Source organism: Ranitomeya variabilis, chromosome 1 (genome assembly GCF_051348905.1).
Source record: "Ranitomeya variabilis isolate aRanVar5 chromosome 1, aRanVar5.hap1, whole genome shotgun sequence".
Taxonomy (NCBI): domain Eukaryota; kingdom Metazoa; phylum Chordata; class Amphibia; order Anura; family Dendrobatidae; genus Ranitomeya; species Ranitomeya variabilis.
Window position 1 is genome coordinate 1,099,784,856 of NC_135232.1, and position 17,561 is coordinate 1,099,802,416.

At 42.2% G+C, this 17,561-nt stretch overlaps 1 protein-coding gene across 5 annotated transcripts in view; it reads right to left on the reverse strand.

Annotated features, from left to right (window-relative positions):
- SH3TC1 (SH3 domain and tetratricopeptide repeats 1) overlaps window positions 1-16,480 on the reverse strand; it is a 68,797-nt gene extending 52,317 nt beyond the window's left edge. For 2 of the 5 annotated variants that reach the window (XM_077280078.1, XM_077280076.1), the window contains exons 1-2: window positions 16,203-16,469; window positions 8,970-9,279 (exon numbers count right to left, since the gene is read on the reverse strand). In XM_077280078.1, coding sequence (XP_077136193.1) covers window positions 8,970-9,231 — 262 coding nt within the window. In that variant the 5' untranslated portion in view covers window positions 9,232-9,279; window positions 16,203-16,469. Of the gene's footprint in view, window positions 1-8,969; window positions 9,280-16,070; window positions 16,178-16,202 lie in introns of those variants that run through there. The other 3 variants (XM_077280081.1, XM_077280079.1, XM_077280077.1) reach the window with 2 other exon arrangements.
- Between the last annotated feature and the right edge of the window lie 1,081 nt (window positions 16,481-17,561).

The following is a 17,561-nucleotide window of genomic DNA, read 5'->3' on the forward strand; positions in this document are numbered from 1 at the left end:
AAATTAACTTTTTTGAATTTACCAAATGGCTGCAATGAAACAAAGAGTGAAACATTTAAAGGGGTCTGAATACTTTCCGTACCCACTGTAATTAATGACAAATCTCTTCTAATCACCGCTACTCCACTGAATCTGGAACAGTATTTCTTTTTTTTTTCTGTGCTCCTCCATTCCAAAATTATGCCTCCTGGAAATAAGTTTTAATTTTCAGCCCAGCTTTCGGCATTTGCTTTTTCTCATCTGACCCTGGCCAATCATAACAGGGCCACACCCACAAGAGAAGGTCTGTGGTACACGCCCAGTTGCTTCAGGGGACATTTTTCATCTATATTTCAGGGGGCATAACTTTGGAAAGGAGGGGCACAGAAGAAAAAGAAAAACTGTTCCAGAATTAGCAGAACAATGACAATTGGATGAGGTACTCAGTTAAAATAAAAAAAAAATAGTGAAATTTCCTCATTAATTTGTCTGTCAGCAATAGGCAGAGAAACACAGAGGGCCTTACTCAATATCGCATTTGTGTCTTATTTATCTTGCTTTCATTGATTTTTGCTTATTTTGATTTGTACCAAATTTTTCTTTTAGGTTACACCTCTTTAAAGTCTATCTTATGTGTTTGCTTGTTTTTTTTTTTCTTTTATGTTGGACAATGATCTCCTGGATTTTGCTTTCGACATTGTTTGCAGTTGATTTATCAATCGCAACCTTTTTTTTAAAAAAAAAAACTTACAAAATGTTTGTGCCAACATACTCCAGCCCCATAGCCCCCCTGAGTAATTTTATGTGCGTCTGAAATAATTTGTGCAAGTTTTTCAACATTTTAGCGGAACAGGTAACTTTTTGCTCTTAATCAGTGCAAAAAAAAGGTAAAAGACAAAAATTAAAAGCATTTAAGCATTTTTTATTTCTGTGCCCTACTGATGAATTTGGCACAAAAAAGCATCAAAGAATACCAGAAGACAAAACCCCACAAATAATGAATCAGGACCAGAGGCTATAGAATGGAAATGGTGCAATATTTATAATGAAACTCGATAGCAAAAGTACATGCATTCAAGTAATAAAAAAGTGCTTCTCTAATATAATGTATTTAGAAAGTTACTAAAAAAAATACAGAATTGTATATGAAAGATGGTGCTCGAAGGTGAATATAAACACATTACCAGGGTCATAAATGCATCATCTAATAATAAGTTCTAGAATATTTAGACTGAATTTGTTTCTTCAAGTCACAAAGTTATGACGTTTTCTCACCAGGATTTAAAAAAAAAAAAAAACAAGTTCCATTAAAGTGAAGCTAAGCAGATGTTATAGTCTGGCAGCGATGTGGAATATGCTGTTACTATAGGACAGAAGCCAACACTATCTGCCCTATCTGCGTGGCCCATAATGATGATTCCATAAAATCTCCCAGTAACGTAATCATGAACCGGTTGCCTTCATTGTTCATATTAATAGAATATATAGAAAAAATACATTCCCACAATTTACCCCAAACTGCAGATTTCTGGGGTGAAGCCTCCTGGTATAGGAGCTATTCCTGAAAGTCTAAATGTTATGTATCCATGAAAACAAATTGAAGGTCCCATTAGTGGTTGCAATAAGGTGGCCATTATGGAGGATCTAGAGGGGTTACACTATGGAGTAAGCTCCCATGAGCAATCAGTGGGATCGCCAAGACCACAAATGATCAGAAAATCAGAGTGCTTGGCACAGAGACATTCATCCAAGTGTGGCTGTTACTGGTACTGCAGCTCCATTGATTGAGGGAGCATGAAAAATACCCCAAAGCAATGGGGGAACATGTAGGCTAATATGTCACCTCTACTTAACACTGCTTTGGAGGGGACTAAGGAGACCCTCTATACAATGCAGGTGCCAGCTGTGTTATATAGCTGGCACCAGACAGCGACAATGCAAAATTTTAACCTTTAAAATACTGAATTTTGGCTGGACTTCATAAGAGATGGTTAATGTCACAATCCACTGCTACAGTATTACAGTGTATTGCAAAGGTGATCAAGATATTGCAGATTCAAGGGGGCTAAAGAAAAACATGAGAAAAATATTAGTGAAAAATATAAAATATACCAGCAGTATGTGTAAAAAAAATACATATATGTATACAGACGTGGACAGAATAGTTGGTACACTTCTGTTATATTAAGAAAAACTCAAATTGCTCACTGAAATAGCTTGACACGTCCAAAGGTAATTTTCAAATGATGATACCCCTAAAAAGATTGAAAATAATTTGACCATAGAGACATGTTAAACTAATAAAGGTACCGTCACACTAAACGATATCGCTAGCGATCCGTGACGTTGCAGCGTCCTCGCTAGCGATATCGTTTAGTTTGACACGCAGCAGCGATCAGGATCCTGCTGTGATGTCGCTGGTCGCTGAATAAAGTCCAGAACTTTATTTGGTCGTCCGATCGCCGTGTATCGTTGTGTTTGACACCAAAAGCAACGATACCAGCGATGTTTTACACTTGTAACCAGGGTAAACATCGGGTTACCAAGCGCAGGGCCGCGCTTAGTAACCCGATGTTTACCCTGGTTACCAGCGTAAAAGTAAAAAAAACAAACAGTACATACTCACCCAGCGTCATACCTCCCCCAGCGTCTGCTTCCTGACACTGACTGAGCGCCGGCCCTAAAGTGAAAGTGAAAGCCGCTGTGCTGTTAGGGCCGGAGCTCAGTCAGTGTCAGGAAGCAGAAGCTGGGGGACGCTGGGTGAGTATGTACTGTTTGTTTTTTTTACTTTTACGCTGGTAACCAGGGTAAACATCGGGTTACTAAGCGCGGCCCTGCGCTTAGCAACCCGATGTTTACCCTGGTTACCCGGGGACCTCGGCATCGTTGGTCGCTGGAGAGCGGTCTGTGTGACAGCTCTCCAGCGATCAGACAGCGACGCTGCAGCGATCAACATCGTTGTCGCTATCGCTGCAGCGTCGCTTAATGTGACGGTACCTTAAGGTTTATCCTGTAATTAGGATTGCAGGTGTTTACAAACTTGCAATCAGTCAGTCTGCCTATTTAAATGGTGAAAAGTGGTTGCTGTGCTGATTGGTATCATGGAGGGTACCACACTGAACATGGAGCAAAGAAATTGACAAACTAATAAAATATAACAATATTGATCAACTGATCCACAGAGTAAACAAAAAAAATAAAAAAACTGAATTGCGCTTTTTTGGTTGCAATACTTCCTGTCACGCTTCCGCCGCTCATTGAATGATTGTTTTGCTGTTCTATGGAAACTGGGTCATGCTGAGTTGTCAGCGCTTTGATTGACAGCTTGGCTGTCCAATCTTGTGATTGGTATGCTGAGCTGCTGGTGCTTGGATTAACAGCTCTGCTGTCCAAACTGAGATTGGGAGGAGCGGGACTTTCTCCAGGTGTTCTCTGTTCTGGAGATTGTCCAAGTTATTTAACTGAGCTGTTTGCCTCTGATTTCTGACGCATTTTGTGCTTCCTGGTAAGTGTTTGCCTAATTCTGTTGTTTTGAGTTCTGCTCTTCCGCTGCCTGACTCTTGGACCTTGTTCTGACTATCCCTTTCTCTTGTCCTTTTGCCTTTATCTGCTATCTTCTGGTATTTTGACCCCAGACCGTGACCTGACTTATGTCTTTATGTAATATACGAGAAAAAGAAGAAGCAACACTCACCCGTTTTCTTCTAGTGTGGAAATTCTTTAATCCAAACGCAATGGTCATTCACACAACAGTGCGGTACAGGTTAGGGCATTGGTGAAGAGAGGGAGCGAGTGAAGACGAGACGAACGACGGCCGTTTCGCGCACAAGCGCTTCTACGGGTCCATGTGAGTTGTGCAGGTAACGTCATTTCCTTTTATAGGCGTGCGGCGTACCACATATAATACATATAAATTAAGTAATTAAAAACAACAACACTTTCTCTAGTTTTTTGCGGATTAGATGAAAATCGACATGTCCAGTTTATCATTAGGCCCCCACGGGCCTTGCGCATTGGTTTTGAGGATCCATCTCGCTTCACACTGAAGGAGTAATTTATTATGATCGCCGCCTTGCTGCGGAAACTTAACCACTTCTAGTCCAGCAAAGCGTAGCGAATTAGGATCCCCCCCATGCGCCTCATGTATGTGTTTGACTAAACGAACACGGCCCTTTCCCGTGAGCACAGAATTAAAATGCTCACGGAAACGAACCATAAGGGGCCTAATTGTTTTCCCTATATAAAACCGGTTACACGGACAAGTAATTACATACACTAAAAATTTGGTTTTACAAGTAACAAAATCCTTGACCGTATGCATTAAGGTACCCACTTTAAGGGGATTCGTGGTTTTGTGTAAATGGCACATACTGCAATTGCCGCATTTAAAATTACCGTGCAGGCGGGATTTTTTTATCCAATCATTCTCGTTTGTAGAAATACGATTATTTACCACAAGATCTCCTATATTTACCGACCGTTTGTATGCAAACCGCGGGCGGCATTCAGTCAGATTCCAAAAGTCAGTGACTGAATCTGAATCTGACTGAATCTGAATCTGAATCTGACTGAATGCCGCCCGCGGTTTGCATACAAACGGTCGGTAAATATAGGAGATCTTGTGGTAAAAAATCGTATTTCTACAAACGAGAATGATTGGATAAAAAAATCCCGCCCGCACGGTAATTTTAAATGCGGCAATTGCAGTATGTGCCATTTACACAAAACCACGAATCCCCTTAAAGTGGGTACCTTAATGCATACGGTCAAGGATTTTGTTACTTGTAAAACCAAATTTTTAGTGTATGTAATTACTTGTCCGTGTAACCGGTTTTATATAGGGAAAACAATTAGGCCCCTTATGGTTCGTTTCCGTGAGCATTTTAATTCTGTGCTCACGGGAAAGGGCCGTGTTCGTTTAGTCAAACACATACATGAGGCGCATGGGGGGGATCCTAATTCGCTACGCTTTGCTGGACTAGAAGTGGTTAAGTTTCCGCAGCAAGGCGGCGATCATAATAAATTACTCCTTCAGTGTGAAGCGAGATGGATCCTCAAAACCAATGCGCAAGGCCCGTGGGGGCTTAATGATAAACTGGACATGTCGATTTTCATCTAATCCGCAAAAAACTAGAGAAAGTGTTGTTGTTTTTAATTACTTAATTTATATGTATTACATGTGGTACGCCGCACGCCTATAAAAGGAAATGACGTTACCTGCACAACTCACATGGACCCGTAGAAGCGCTTGTGCGCGAAACGGCCGTCGTTCGTCTCGTCTTCACTCGCTCCCTCTCTTCACCAATGCCCTAACCTGTACCGCACTGTTGTGTGAATGACCATTGCATTTGGATTAAAGAATTTCCACACTAGAAGAAAACGGGTGAGTGTTGCTTCTTCTTTTTCTCGTATATTACATTTGGATGTGTTGCCACCCACTGAATAGCACCTCCCCATCTTCTATACAAGCAATATCCATTTCACCTTTATGACGGATGTCCGCAGCTGTGGTGTCTTAATGTGAGTACTTTCAGTGCCAGCTAGCTCTCTTTTTTTCTTTGCAAATATATTTTGTGACTTATGTCTTTGTCTTTTCCCTTGGTTTTCTACGTGCTCTCTTGGCACTGACCCCAGAATGTTTGACTTCTCTGCCTCACAGACTGTTTGTGAATAGTGACTAGTGTCACATTTACCTCCAAAAATGCAATAAAAAGTCAATAAAACATACACACAGAAAAAAATGCAAAGTTACAAGTCACAGAAAATGGTGACAGAAACCAAACTTTTTTTTTTTTTTTTACAAAGTTTGGAATTTTTTTAAGCACTATAATGAAAAACTATACTAGTTGGGTATCTCCGTGATTGCACTGACATGAAAAATCACGCTGCCAGGTTATGTTTATTGCATAGCTAACATGAAAATCCAAAAAACAAAGTTGAGGTTTTTTTCCTGGTTTTCAGCCTATTAATGGTGTCGATAAGAGCTATAACTTGTCCTGTAAAAAATACGCCTTCACATGGCCATGCCAAGATAGGATAAAATAAAAAAAGTTATGGCTCTTGGAAAAAAAGGGAGAAAAAAACAATTCCCTCACCCTCACACCACCACCCCCTCCCACTCACACCGCCACTCCTCTCCAAAAAAAAATGGAGGAGATGGAGACATTTTTTCCCCATCTTCTCCTCATCCAAGAAAATCAGATCCTACTCTGATCACACTCTCATCAGAGTGTGATTTGATGAGAGAAAATACACTTGTGTGACCCTAGCCTTAGGTCATCCAGAAACCAGGAACAGACAACTCAGCTGAGCACTACTGAGACCAAGAAGAGCATAGGGGAACAAGAAGTAGAGTTAAGGTTTTGACGGAAGAGTTTCTGTAGACATGCACAGTTCCTTGTTCAAGATTTTGCCATGTTCAGGGTAGAGAAATTACCTAAAAAAGGATATTATTTTGTAAGAAACAAATTACATGCTCCGAAGTATAAGGTCTAATTTTTCCTTTCTATTAATGTATTTTAAGCTATGTTTGCGAACAAATTAGGCAAACAAGCCTCCAGAGAAACAATTTGAGGTAATCCCACTCTCGTGCAAGATTAACACCCGTCACCGGCGTTGCTGCGGAGCGTAGCAGTGGTCACTCTTTCTTTTCCGACAAAGTTTGGAAGGCAGCTGCTGGAACTCAACTGCTGGCCAATCTCCTAGAACAAATTTAGTTTGCAGATCATAGATGCAAAGTCCTCAGACAGTTCTCTTTTCCTCTTTCTGTTCTCCATGCTTAAAGACACACAATGGAAAGATTGAGTAAACTTCTCCCCTTTTTATCTGGTTTCAGGTGTGATTTTCTTATTGCCCACACCTGTTACTTGCCACAGGTGAGTTTGAATGAGCCTCACATTTGTGAAACAAACTTGTTTACCCACATTTTTGGAAAAGTGCCAACTATTTTTGTCAGGACCATTTTTTTTTTTTGAGAAGTTGCCTAATTTGCCTTTTTTTACTCTATTTTTTCAATGATGCTTCGCTCCCCCCTCTGCTGTCAAAGGCACATGACGGCTGTTTAAGTCAGCCATCATGAGCGAAAAAAGATGCGGGCTCAGCGTAAATATACATCTTCTGTCATGAAGGAGTTAATTACTTGGCATACTTGGAATCCTGAAGTGGCTAAAAGACTCTCCAAAGCCTGAAAATATGAACAGCAAGTAATTTTTAAACAGATATTAATATATTAATTTTGTTAGCATTTTTTAGGTGTTTTTTTTTTCTAGTGTTTTTTTTTCTAGTGTTTTCTGCACTAAACAGTTTTTAAAAAAATGTATACGTCTTTAAAAGAGTAGCTGAAAATGGAGTTTTACAAAAAATGCTCCATGGGGGAAAATGTATGCAAATGAGCTGTCTTGCAAAACAGCTCAATAAAGGTCTATCATTGACTAATAGGGTAGAAACTTTTCCTAGATGGTAAGTGCCTGATCATTTCACATAAACTACAGTGAAGTTGACAAATATTTTTCAAAGTTTTTTTTTGGGTGTGGATCCTCTCCAAAATCCTTCCTAATACATGCTTGGAAAACCTTTCTAATTAATTTCTACTGGAAAAACACTTTGTCATTCATTGTTTTCTGTTTGTTTGATTACCGTACTTTTCGAAAAACGCCTGGTGGAAATAAAAGAGAGTTTATGCCACTTTTTTGAAGTGGATCATGAAGAAAACGGCTCCAAAGTAGACACTGTGCAATCGAGTAGAAGACAGGAAGACATCCAGCATCCGCCATGGAAAGCATTATAAAAACATAAAAACATAATTTATGAGTAACTGTTAAAATATCAAAAGAAAAAAAATAAACACATTAAGTCTACGCATTTTGAACACAAAGCTGTAATTAAAAGCCTTAGTGCTCGAAACGCGTAGGCCTAGTGTGTTTGTGTTTAATTTTTCCCTTTTGAGATTTTATTAGTTACCAATAAATAATGTTTTCATAGTACTTTCCATTACGGTTGCTGGATGTCTTATTGCCTTCTAGCCAGAAGTCGGTCCATGGTCTTTTCTTTGACTGTTGTGAGACAATGAGGGGAATCATATATGAGGGTCATTCTGTGTCCCCCAGGATGCGGATAGAGACATATTGAACCCGCTGGAGCGCATTGTGACTACAGCAACATCTGTGATTACAAGGCAGAATAAAAGTGAGTGTGGTTTTGGTCAAAGTAGTTGACCAAGTCAGATTTTAGGAAAACCTGACATGTGCTTTTTTTTTTTTTTTTAATATTTTGCAGGTTTGGTAGTGGGGCGAATCTCTTCCTCCACTCCGGGTTTTGAGCGTGGCACATGTCCATGTGTTTTGGTTTTGCAAGCTGCAAAGCAGGAGGCTCTGTTCAACCCAGGCCTGTGTGAGGTTGAACACCGAGCCAGGGACTTCAAAGCTGCTGACGCACCCAAGAGGTATACGGCGGTGCAGTTGGCTTGGACATGGACTGTTTTGATCACTCTGCTGCGAATCGGAGGATATCGCTTACCTGATTTTTGTGAGTTTTTGGAATAAAGACGTTTTAAGTTGAACTTTCGTGGGTCACTGTCTCTGTTACACTGTGCAACCAACGCTGAACCCCACCCCCCCATAAAAAATGGTTTCCTGAAATGGTTTCTGTATGGAAAAACCTGTTGTTTCTGAATGTTTTTTTGAGCACTGCATGACCATGTCATAGTACATCATCTAATGGAGCAACGCTCTGTAGATTTGTCTGTTGGATATCAGAGGGATAGTGAGGCCCCATAGATTTCTATGGGTTCAGTATGAGGCAGAGATAACGGTCGTGCACACAACATAGGCTGCTGTCACACTATTGGAATACATTTCAGTGTCTGTATTTCGAGCGCATCACCCATGGATCTGCTGATCCGAGCTCAAATCACAAAGAAGTTGATTGCTAGATTACGTCCAATCTTTCAGGACACTAACAATAATTATTGGGTGTTAAGCCCATATTCTTACCGTTGGGTCCAAGGGATGATATCACTTTTTTCATAGATGCAACAATGGACCTAGAGCTGGGGACGGCCGCTCTAAGTCCGGACTCCTGACTTCCTCCATTTGTGTGTTCTTCTAAATTTTCTTGATTCTTATCTTCTGGAGGTGATTGGTTTGCAGGTGCCACCACCGCTTCTTTGTCCTCTAACTCATCTTCTGCAATTGGGTGCAGTCTGTGAACTTTTGAATAGGTGGGGACGGTGTGTACATCATCAGGATCCATCATCTCGTCCTGCCTTATGATATCTGCATTGTATTAATAAACCGCCCTGACCTGTAGAAATAAAAATTGTTCCATACATTAGATCAGGGATCGTGAACTATTTCTGCAAATAATGAACTAGGTAATGGATCACATAGAAATATGTGTAGATACCTGACGAGATCTTTGGGTGCCAATCAATAGCATTCTCCATACCATGTTACCTCCGATCCCTACTGGGAAAATCTGATAAGGTCAATGACCATGACTGACGTTATTAAAAAAGTTACTATTGCAGGTCCAGAAATTGCATAGATGATATATTTAGAAGTCTGTTCTGTATAGGAACTGTCCTAAACAGCAAGAAACGCTCCTATTATTGCACTTTATTATTAGACCCCAGACTCTTTGTAGTCCGGCAAAAAAAGGACTGTTGACAAGTACGGAGCATATCCAATAACTTAGTCATGATTTTCTCCTTGTCTTATTAATTTGGATTGGTAGCAGAATTATGCTGATGAGAGCTCCTTCCCTATAGGTGTGTTATTAGTTCTGTCTCTATAAGAAATGTTCATACATGTTACTAGTACTGACTCTATAGGAATATGTATCATACTGTCTCTATAGGAGTGTTAAAAGCACGGTGTCTATAGGAATGTTACTAGCAATATCTCTATAGGAATGTTACTAGTGCTGCATCTATAGGAATGTTACTAGTACTGTATCTATAAAAAATGTTCCTATATGTTACTAGTACTGTCTGTATAGGAATATGTATCATATTGTCTCTATAGGAGTGTTACTAGTGCTGCATCTATAGGAATGTTACTAGTGCTGCATCTATAGGAATGTTACTAGTGCTGCATCTATAGGAATGTTACTAGTGCTGTATCTATAGGAATGTTACTAGTGCTGTATCTAAAGGGATGTTACTAGTACTGTATCTATAAAAAAATTTCCTATAAGTGACTAGTACTGTCTGTATAGGAATATGTATCATATTGTCTCTATAGGAGTGTTACTAGTGCTGCATCTATAGGAATGTTACTAGTACTGTCTCTATAAGAAATGTTCCTATATGTTACTAGCACTGTATCTATAGGAATGTTACTAGTGCTGTATTTATAGGAATGTTACTAGTGCTGCATCCTATAGGAATATTACTAATGTGTTTTTATGGGAATGTTACTAGTACTGTCTCTATAAAAAATGTTCCTATATGTTACTAGTACTGTCTGTATAGGAGTATGTATCATATTGTCTCTATAGGAGTGTTACTAGTGCTGCATCTATAGGAATGTTACTAGTACTGTCTCTATAAGAAAAGTTCCTATATGTTACTAGTACTGTGTCTATAGGAATGTTACTAGTGCTGTATTTATAGGAATGTTACTAGTACTGTCTCTATAAGAAAAGTTCATATATGTTATTACTAGTATTGTCTCTTTGTAGTACAGTATCTATAGGAATGTTACTAGTACTGTATCTATAGGAATGTTACTAGTACTGTGTCTATAGGAATGTTACTAGTGCTGTATTTATTGGAATATTACTAGTACTGTCTCTATAAGAAAAGTTCCTATATGTTACTAGTACTGTCTCTATAGAAGTATGTATCATACTGTCTCTATAGGAGTGTTACTAGTGTTGTATTTATAGGAATGTTACTAGTGCTGTATCTATAGGAATTCTTCTATTTATTATTATAGCGCCATTTATTCCATGGCACGTTACATGTGAGGAGGGGTATATGCAGCGCCCCAGAGTCCTGGTCGTTGCAGTACTGTGGCTCCGCCGCTAAGGGGGGCTATGGTACGTCTGATGGCACTGAAGGAGTTCATCTGACCAGGTATCACATACACCAATACATTTCACAGTCTGGCCTCCAGGGGGAGCTAAGGGTACTATTCATTAGGCCACTCCTCACAGTCTGGTAAAACTGGGGGTTAGGCAGGAAGTTAGAGAGAACGCTGACTGGGTTGGAACCAGGCAACACCTTGTGGCAGAGGGTGTTGTAGGGGAAGATTCGGTAGGGTCCCTGTCAGGGGTGGGATCCTGACAGAGGCCTGGCAGTCAGAGAGAAAGCTACGGGACCGCGCCTGCACTTCATAGCGGCGGTGCCCTAAGAAAGGACAAGAAGCGAGATTTATTGTGCTGAGTGAGAAACGAGATCAACGCAACAGGGAGAAATACCAGTAGGAGTCGTGCTGTTAGACCGAGGCAACATCCTACTGAGGCGTAAATAACCGGTGGCCGGAACGCCGAGGAAGTACAGAGCTCTAGGCATTACTTCAAACCAACGGCAGGACAGAGAGCTATAGGCTGGCTGTCTCACCTACATCACCTACGCAGACATAGGGGGCAACCTTTGGAGAGGGGCGACTCTAGGGTCCCGGAAGAGCTCCGAGCCTTCCCGTCATACGGGTGCGTCCTACCATAAGATCTGGGGGACGAGAATAAGAAGAACATCAGAATTGAGTTGTTGTGAGGGAACACGAGGAACAGACACAACAGTTGTGGGGACTATCCCGTAAGCACAGCAGGGAAGGACCACAACACACAAGCGCTAGAAGGAAGGCACAGATTTCCACCTGCAACTGGAACTCTGGAGGTGCCATCGGACCGGCCGGACTTGCGCAGCCCGGTTAACCGTATTCCGGACTGAGGACCCAGAAGCCTTCAGTAAAGAGGTAAAGAGACTGCAACCTTGTGTCCTCGTTATTAACTGCGACCGGCACTACACCGCACCACTACCACCATCCACATCTATTACTGTACGCCCCTCAGCAGGGTCACGGACCGGGTCTAGCCACCGTGACAACCCCAGAGCAGAGACTCAGAGGCCCGGTACCGGGTACCCCTCGGCCCTGCGGCAGTGGGGGCGCTACATATACATAATAAAAAACAAGTACAATAATCTTAATCAATACAAGTCACGACATAAGGAGAGAGGACCCTGCCCGCGAGGGCTCACAATCTACAAGGGATGGGTGAGAATACAGTAGGCGAGGGTAGAGCTGGTCGTGCAGCGGTTTGGTGGATCAGTGGTTACTGCAGGTTGTAGGCTTGTCGGAAGAGAGGTAGGTGCAGCTCCGCAGAGTCCTGGTCGTTGCAGTAATGTCATTCTTCCACCAGGGGGAGTGATGTTACGTCCGAAGGTAATAAAGGAGATCTCTTGCCAGGTATCACAAAACACACAACAAACATTTGGCAGAAGCTGGCTGGAGCGAGCTCCAGCCAGATCCAGACTTTGGTCTGAGGAGGACGAGGGTCCACGGAGCTGCGCCTGCCCCACGTGTGGCAGCATCCTAAGAAAGAGACATTAAAAGAGAAGTGTATTGCAGAGGGTGAGAAACTAAGTCATAGCAAAAGGAGAGGAAACCAGAAGGAGTTCTGCCCTGTGAAAGGCTGCCTCCTTCTGAGGCGCAAGAATCCGGTGGCCAGAATACCGAGGGAGTAAGGATTTCTACGCTTTACTTCAGAGACTGGCAGGACAGTTAATTCCACGTTGGCTGCCCGACCTTATACCCAGGAGGCATGGTGGCAACTTGTGGGGGCTGGGGCGTGGTAGGGTCCCTGTAAAAAGCGTCAGGCCACCAGTCATACGGGTTTTGTCCTATCCTATCCATCAGGGGGACAGAGAGAAAGAGACTAAACATCTCCAATAGTTGTGAGGACCTTACCGAGAAGTTCAGCAGGGAGGTACTACAACACCCAGGCGCTAGAGGAAGGCTATTGATTTCCACCTGGATAAGGGGACTCTGGATTTGCCTTCAGACCGGCCGGACTCAGCCTGCCCCTTGATCTGTACCCTGGACTGTGGACACTGAAGCCTTCAGTAAAGGTAAAGAGACTGCAACTTGGTGTCCTCGTTATTCACTGCGCCTCACACCATTCACCATCTACACTCTGGGAAGCCCTGGGGATACACTTCACCTGTGGGAAGGTATACCATCAAGCTGCCATAACATCACCCCAGCGGACCCCTAAGCAGCGTCGGTCACCCTGACCGAATACCACAGGTGGCGTCACAAACATTATCCTTTAAAGACCCTTCCCCCATTTACAATGGACGTTCCCCTAGGGCCACGGACCGGGTCAGCCTCCGTGACATCCCCGCCGAGAGAGAACCGAAGCACCCGGTGCCGAGTACCCCATGGTCCTATGGGGGCGCTCCGTAGGTCTTCAGGTTCTTTTTGAAGGTTTCCACGGTAGGCGAGAGTCTGATATGTTGTGGTAGAGATTTCCACAGTATGGGGGATGCGCGAGAGAAATCTTGTATGCGATTGTGGGAAGAGGAGATAAGAGGGGAGTATAGAGGGAGAACTTGTGAGGATTGGAGGTTGCATGCAGGTAAGTACCGGGAGATGAGGTCAGAGATGTATGAAGGAGACAGGTTGTGGATGGCTTTGAATGTCATGGCTAGGGTTTTGAACTGGAGTCGTTGGGTAATGGGAAGCCAGTGGAGGGATTGACAGAGGGGAGAGGCCAGGGAATGGCGGGTGGATTAGACGGGCAGCAGAGTTTAGGATACATTGGAGACGTGTGAAAGTGTTAGAGGGGAGGCCACAGAGCAGGAGGTTGCAGTAGTCTAGGAGGTAGATAATGAGGGCATGGGCTTGGGTTTTTGAAGATTTGATTTGAAAACAATGGCAGCACGATAGGGTGTCACACGGGTATGTGAATGCTGCCTACAGCTGCAGTCTGCTCATTGTGACATTTTAGGCAGCGATTAGTGATTTTACAGAAATGATGGCAGTCGCCACAACGATGAGACAATCCTTCTCATGAAGAATATAGAAGACTATAGGGGTTATGACACTCCTTCCCTTCCCCAGCGCTCTGCTGGTCAAATGTCTCGTGCCCACGGTTTATTTTCTGAGCACATTCTGGCACTCAGTACAAAATAAAACAAACAGGGAGTGCGGACACATTGCCACATATTAATCTCACATCGGCGGCGACTCGCTAACGTTCTCTTCCTGCAGTTACTCTTTAACTTTTGTGTTTGCTTTTCAGTGACGACCTGCAGAGCGACGAATCATTCAGATCCATTTACTGTATGTTTTTATGTTGTGACATCGAACGGATGATTTATTGGTGATGGGAATTTTGCGGAATTTTTTTGCAAAAAAAAAAAAATTCAAGAACTAAATGCATTTTCTGAATTCCAGATAATCACAATGTAGTAAATGCAAATTAAAGCTCTACAGTCGTATCGTTAGGATCATGAAAATACCCCCGAGCTTTCGCTTCTGACATGGTGATACCACACTTGGAAAGGGTTTTTGAAATTAAGTGGCAAAAATTAAAAAAAATCACAGATTTGTAAAAAGAAAAAAAAAATTGGTTTGTGGGCTTGTTTGTTTTTTTTTTCATTGCAGGCTGGCTTTTTAATTATTACAATTTTAGGGTATAAATGACGTTTTGATGACTAAAAAATGGAAACTCTGGCATTTCAATTTTTTTTTATTTAAATGCTTTAAGCTGTTTACTGTACTGGTGAATAAATTTTTATGTGATACGTTTTTAGGGATGTAGTAATACAATATCTTTTTTTAAAAACTGACAAAAGGGGATGATTTAAGTTTTTTTTTTTTTTTATATATTTTAAACTTTTTTACTTTATTTATTAGTCTCCTTAGAGATTGGCAACATTCATCAGTACACATAACCTTGTGGTTTATAGATAATTTAGTAACAAAGAGTGTATAATTGAAGGAGAAAGGTTGAACTTGACGGACCGGAGTCATTTTTTTTTTTAACCTAGGTAACAATTAGACTATGTTCACACTTTGCATTTTGCTGTTTGTTTTTTTTTACCGTACTGCTTTGAGTTTTAGGCTATGTGCGCACTTTCCGGGTTTTTTGCATTTTTTCGGCGGTTCTCCGCTGCAAAAACGCTTAAAAGACGCTTACATTAAGCACCCTATCAATTTTAATGCATTCCGCAATTTTTGTGCCCATGTTGCTATTTTTTCCGCAGAAAAAATGCATCGCGGAAAAAAACGCAGCATGTTCATTAATTTTTCAGATTTTTCGCTATATCATTGCATTGGGAACCTCAGTAAAATCAGCGAAAAATCGGCAAAAAAATGCGCGAAAAAAACGCAAGTGGATTTCCTGTGAAAGTAGTCCAGATTTGCTCAGGAAAATTCTGCAAACTTTCCTGAACGTGTGCACATAGCCTCACAGTACCACCAAAGGTTATGGGATTTTAGAGATCTCATGCACACACATTGTTTTTGTTTCCTGACTGATTTGGAAAACTACACCATGTCATTTCTTTCAGTGTTTTTGCAGCGTTTTCTTTTTTCTCCACCCATAGAAAGCAATGAGTAAGTGCAAAAACGTAGATATTAGGTTTTGGTGCAAAAACCTTAAAGACGTTGCATCATGATTTTTTGGGAGACACTAAACTTTATCAACATGCACAAGAGACAACAAAAACGCAGCAAATACGAAGCTAAATCTGCTTTTTTTTTGTAGCAGCTTTTTCCATCAGAAAAAAATGCAACGTGTGAACATAAACATAACAGCAGAAGTGATCAGCGCTAGCTCTGGTCGCTGTTCTTCGGTTACGTTCCTATGATGAGTTTTTGGCGTTGCAGATTTTCTGCACCTTTTAAGTTACCGGTAAACTGGGAACTTGCATTTTTTATCTGACAGTGCATGACTTATAGCCTGGTGCTGTACTGATGATGGGGGGCCTCGCGATCCCAATCACCACCGATCAAGACCTCTGAATTTTTTTTAAAGGGACAGTTACACTTTAAAACCAAAACAGAACATAGTGCATGTCATAACATTCAGCGTTGTGTATCTAATGAACTATTTGAGTAAAAAGAATACGTTAAACTTACCTGCAGTCCTATGTAAAACCACAGCATATAATGTCGTAACAAACCCAAACCTGCTACATCTGACAAACTCAGCTCTGCTGCATCTGTATTTAAAGATCCGGTTCAGTCTAATATAGTGTGAATATGTCTTACCTCTGCAGTTTCGTTCTTGCTCTCCGACGGACTAGCATGAGAGCAGCTCCCCAGCACAGCTCTGTGTACAGGACTGCAGGAACTGCCTCTGATACATCCCTTCCTGTGTGACCTCTTTACCTTTCCTGTTGACTGAACTACCCGGAGCGGAGCTCGGACTCTGAACTAACAAAGAGTTGACCATTAACAATGTCTCCAGATGACCATGGCGTCTACACAATATTGCATTATAAACAGTGGCGTAACTACAAAGTTATGGGCCCCGGTGCGAACTTTCTTATGGCGCCCCCACTCATGCCAAAATATATAGGTGAATTAGAAATGGTGACAGGCACGAACGAACACGATCTGCGTTAGCAATACATGCAACATTACAAGAGTGAAGTTCACGGTCTGTATACAGACCACAACCTCCAGCCTCGCGGATGGTATCCCGATCCGAACTCACACCCTCGTGTGTCTATGGTAATACGCTCCTGTAAACCCAGCCTGACAGGGACGACCCCTTATAAATGGAAGTGTGCCCCTCTAAACCCTGCAATCACCTGATGGGGAAAGTCACATCCTGACAAGTAATACTGGCAATTCTCCAACCCTAAGTGGTGCTTTTCCAGAGCTGGGACATGGGAGTTCAATACTAGAACACGTCAACTATGGTTCCCGTCCCACCTCAAGGAAGTATGGCAGACAGGGGTGATAAGACTATTAGAAAAACTACTGCCGCACACACGAGGGTACATACTGGCGGAAGTGTGAGGGCATTAGTGCTCGTGTATGGACGTGTCATAGGCAAGAGAGAAGAAAGCTTGGTCCACCTTAGCTTCTGGCAATGTTTTACCTCAGCTCACATTTGGGCCATACCATTGTAAAACAGTTAGACACATTTACCCACTGAACTTACTATTCATAAGGAACTGCTGTCTACCCCTTAGTTGCCCACTGTATATAGTCCGTGTGGGGATGTGGGCTACAGAACAACACAGGGCGATGGCACTGCTACCTGAACCCTTCAGCTGCCCTACAATATGCAGGGAGTAAAACCAGTACAACGTATGGCAGCCTCCATGCAGAGCTGTCCAGGGCCGGACTGGGACAAAAAAGCAGCCCTGCCACACAAACCCCACCAGCCCACATACTATAACACTCCCCCATACCCGATCAGTGGATTTTGCTATACTGTGTTGTGCCCTTCAACACACCTCTTAAAGGCGTTCCTTGAAGAGCCATGTGTGAATGCCGGCACAGTGCGCATGATCAACAACCTCTTAATAGCGCCAGTTCTCGAGATCATGGGGGTCCCAGCGGTCGGACCCCAGCGACTACAAAGTTCTCGGGATAGGGGATTACTTAGCATACTCC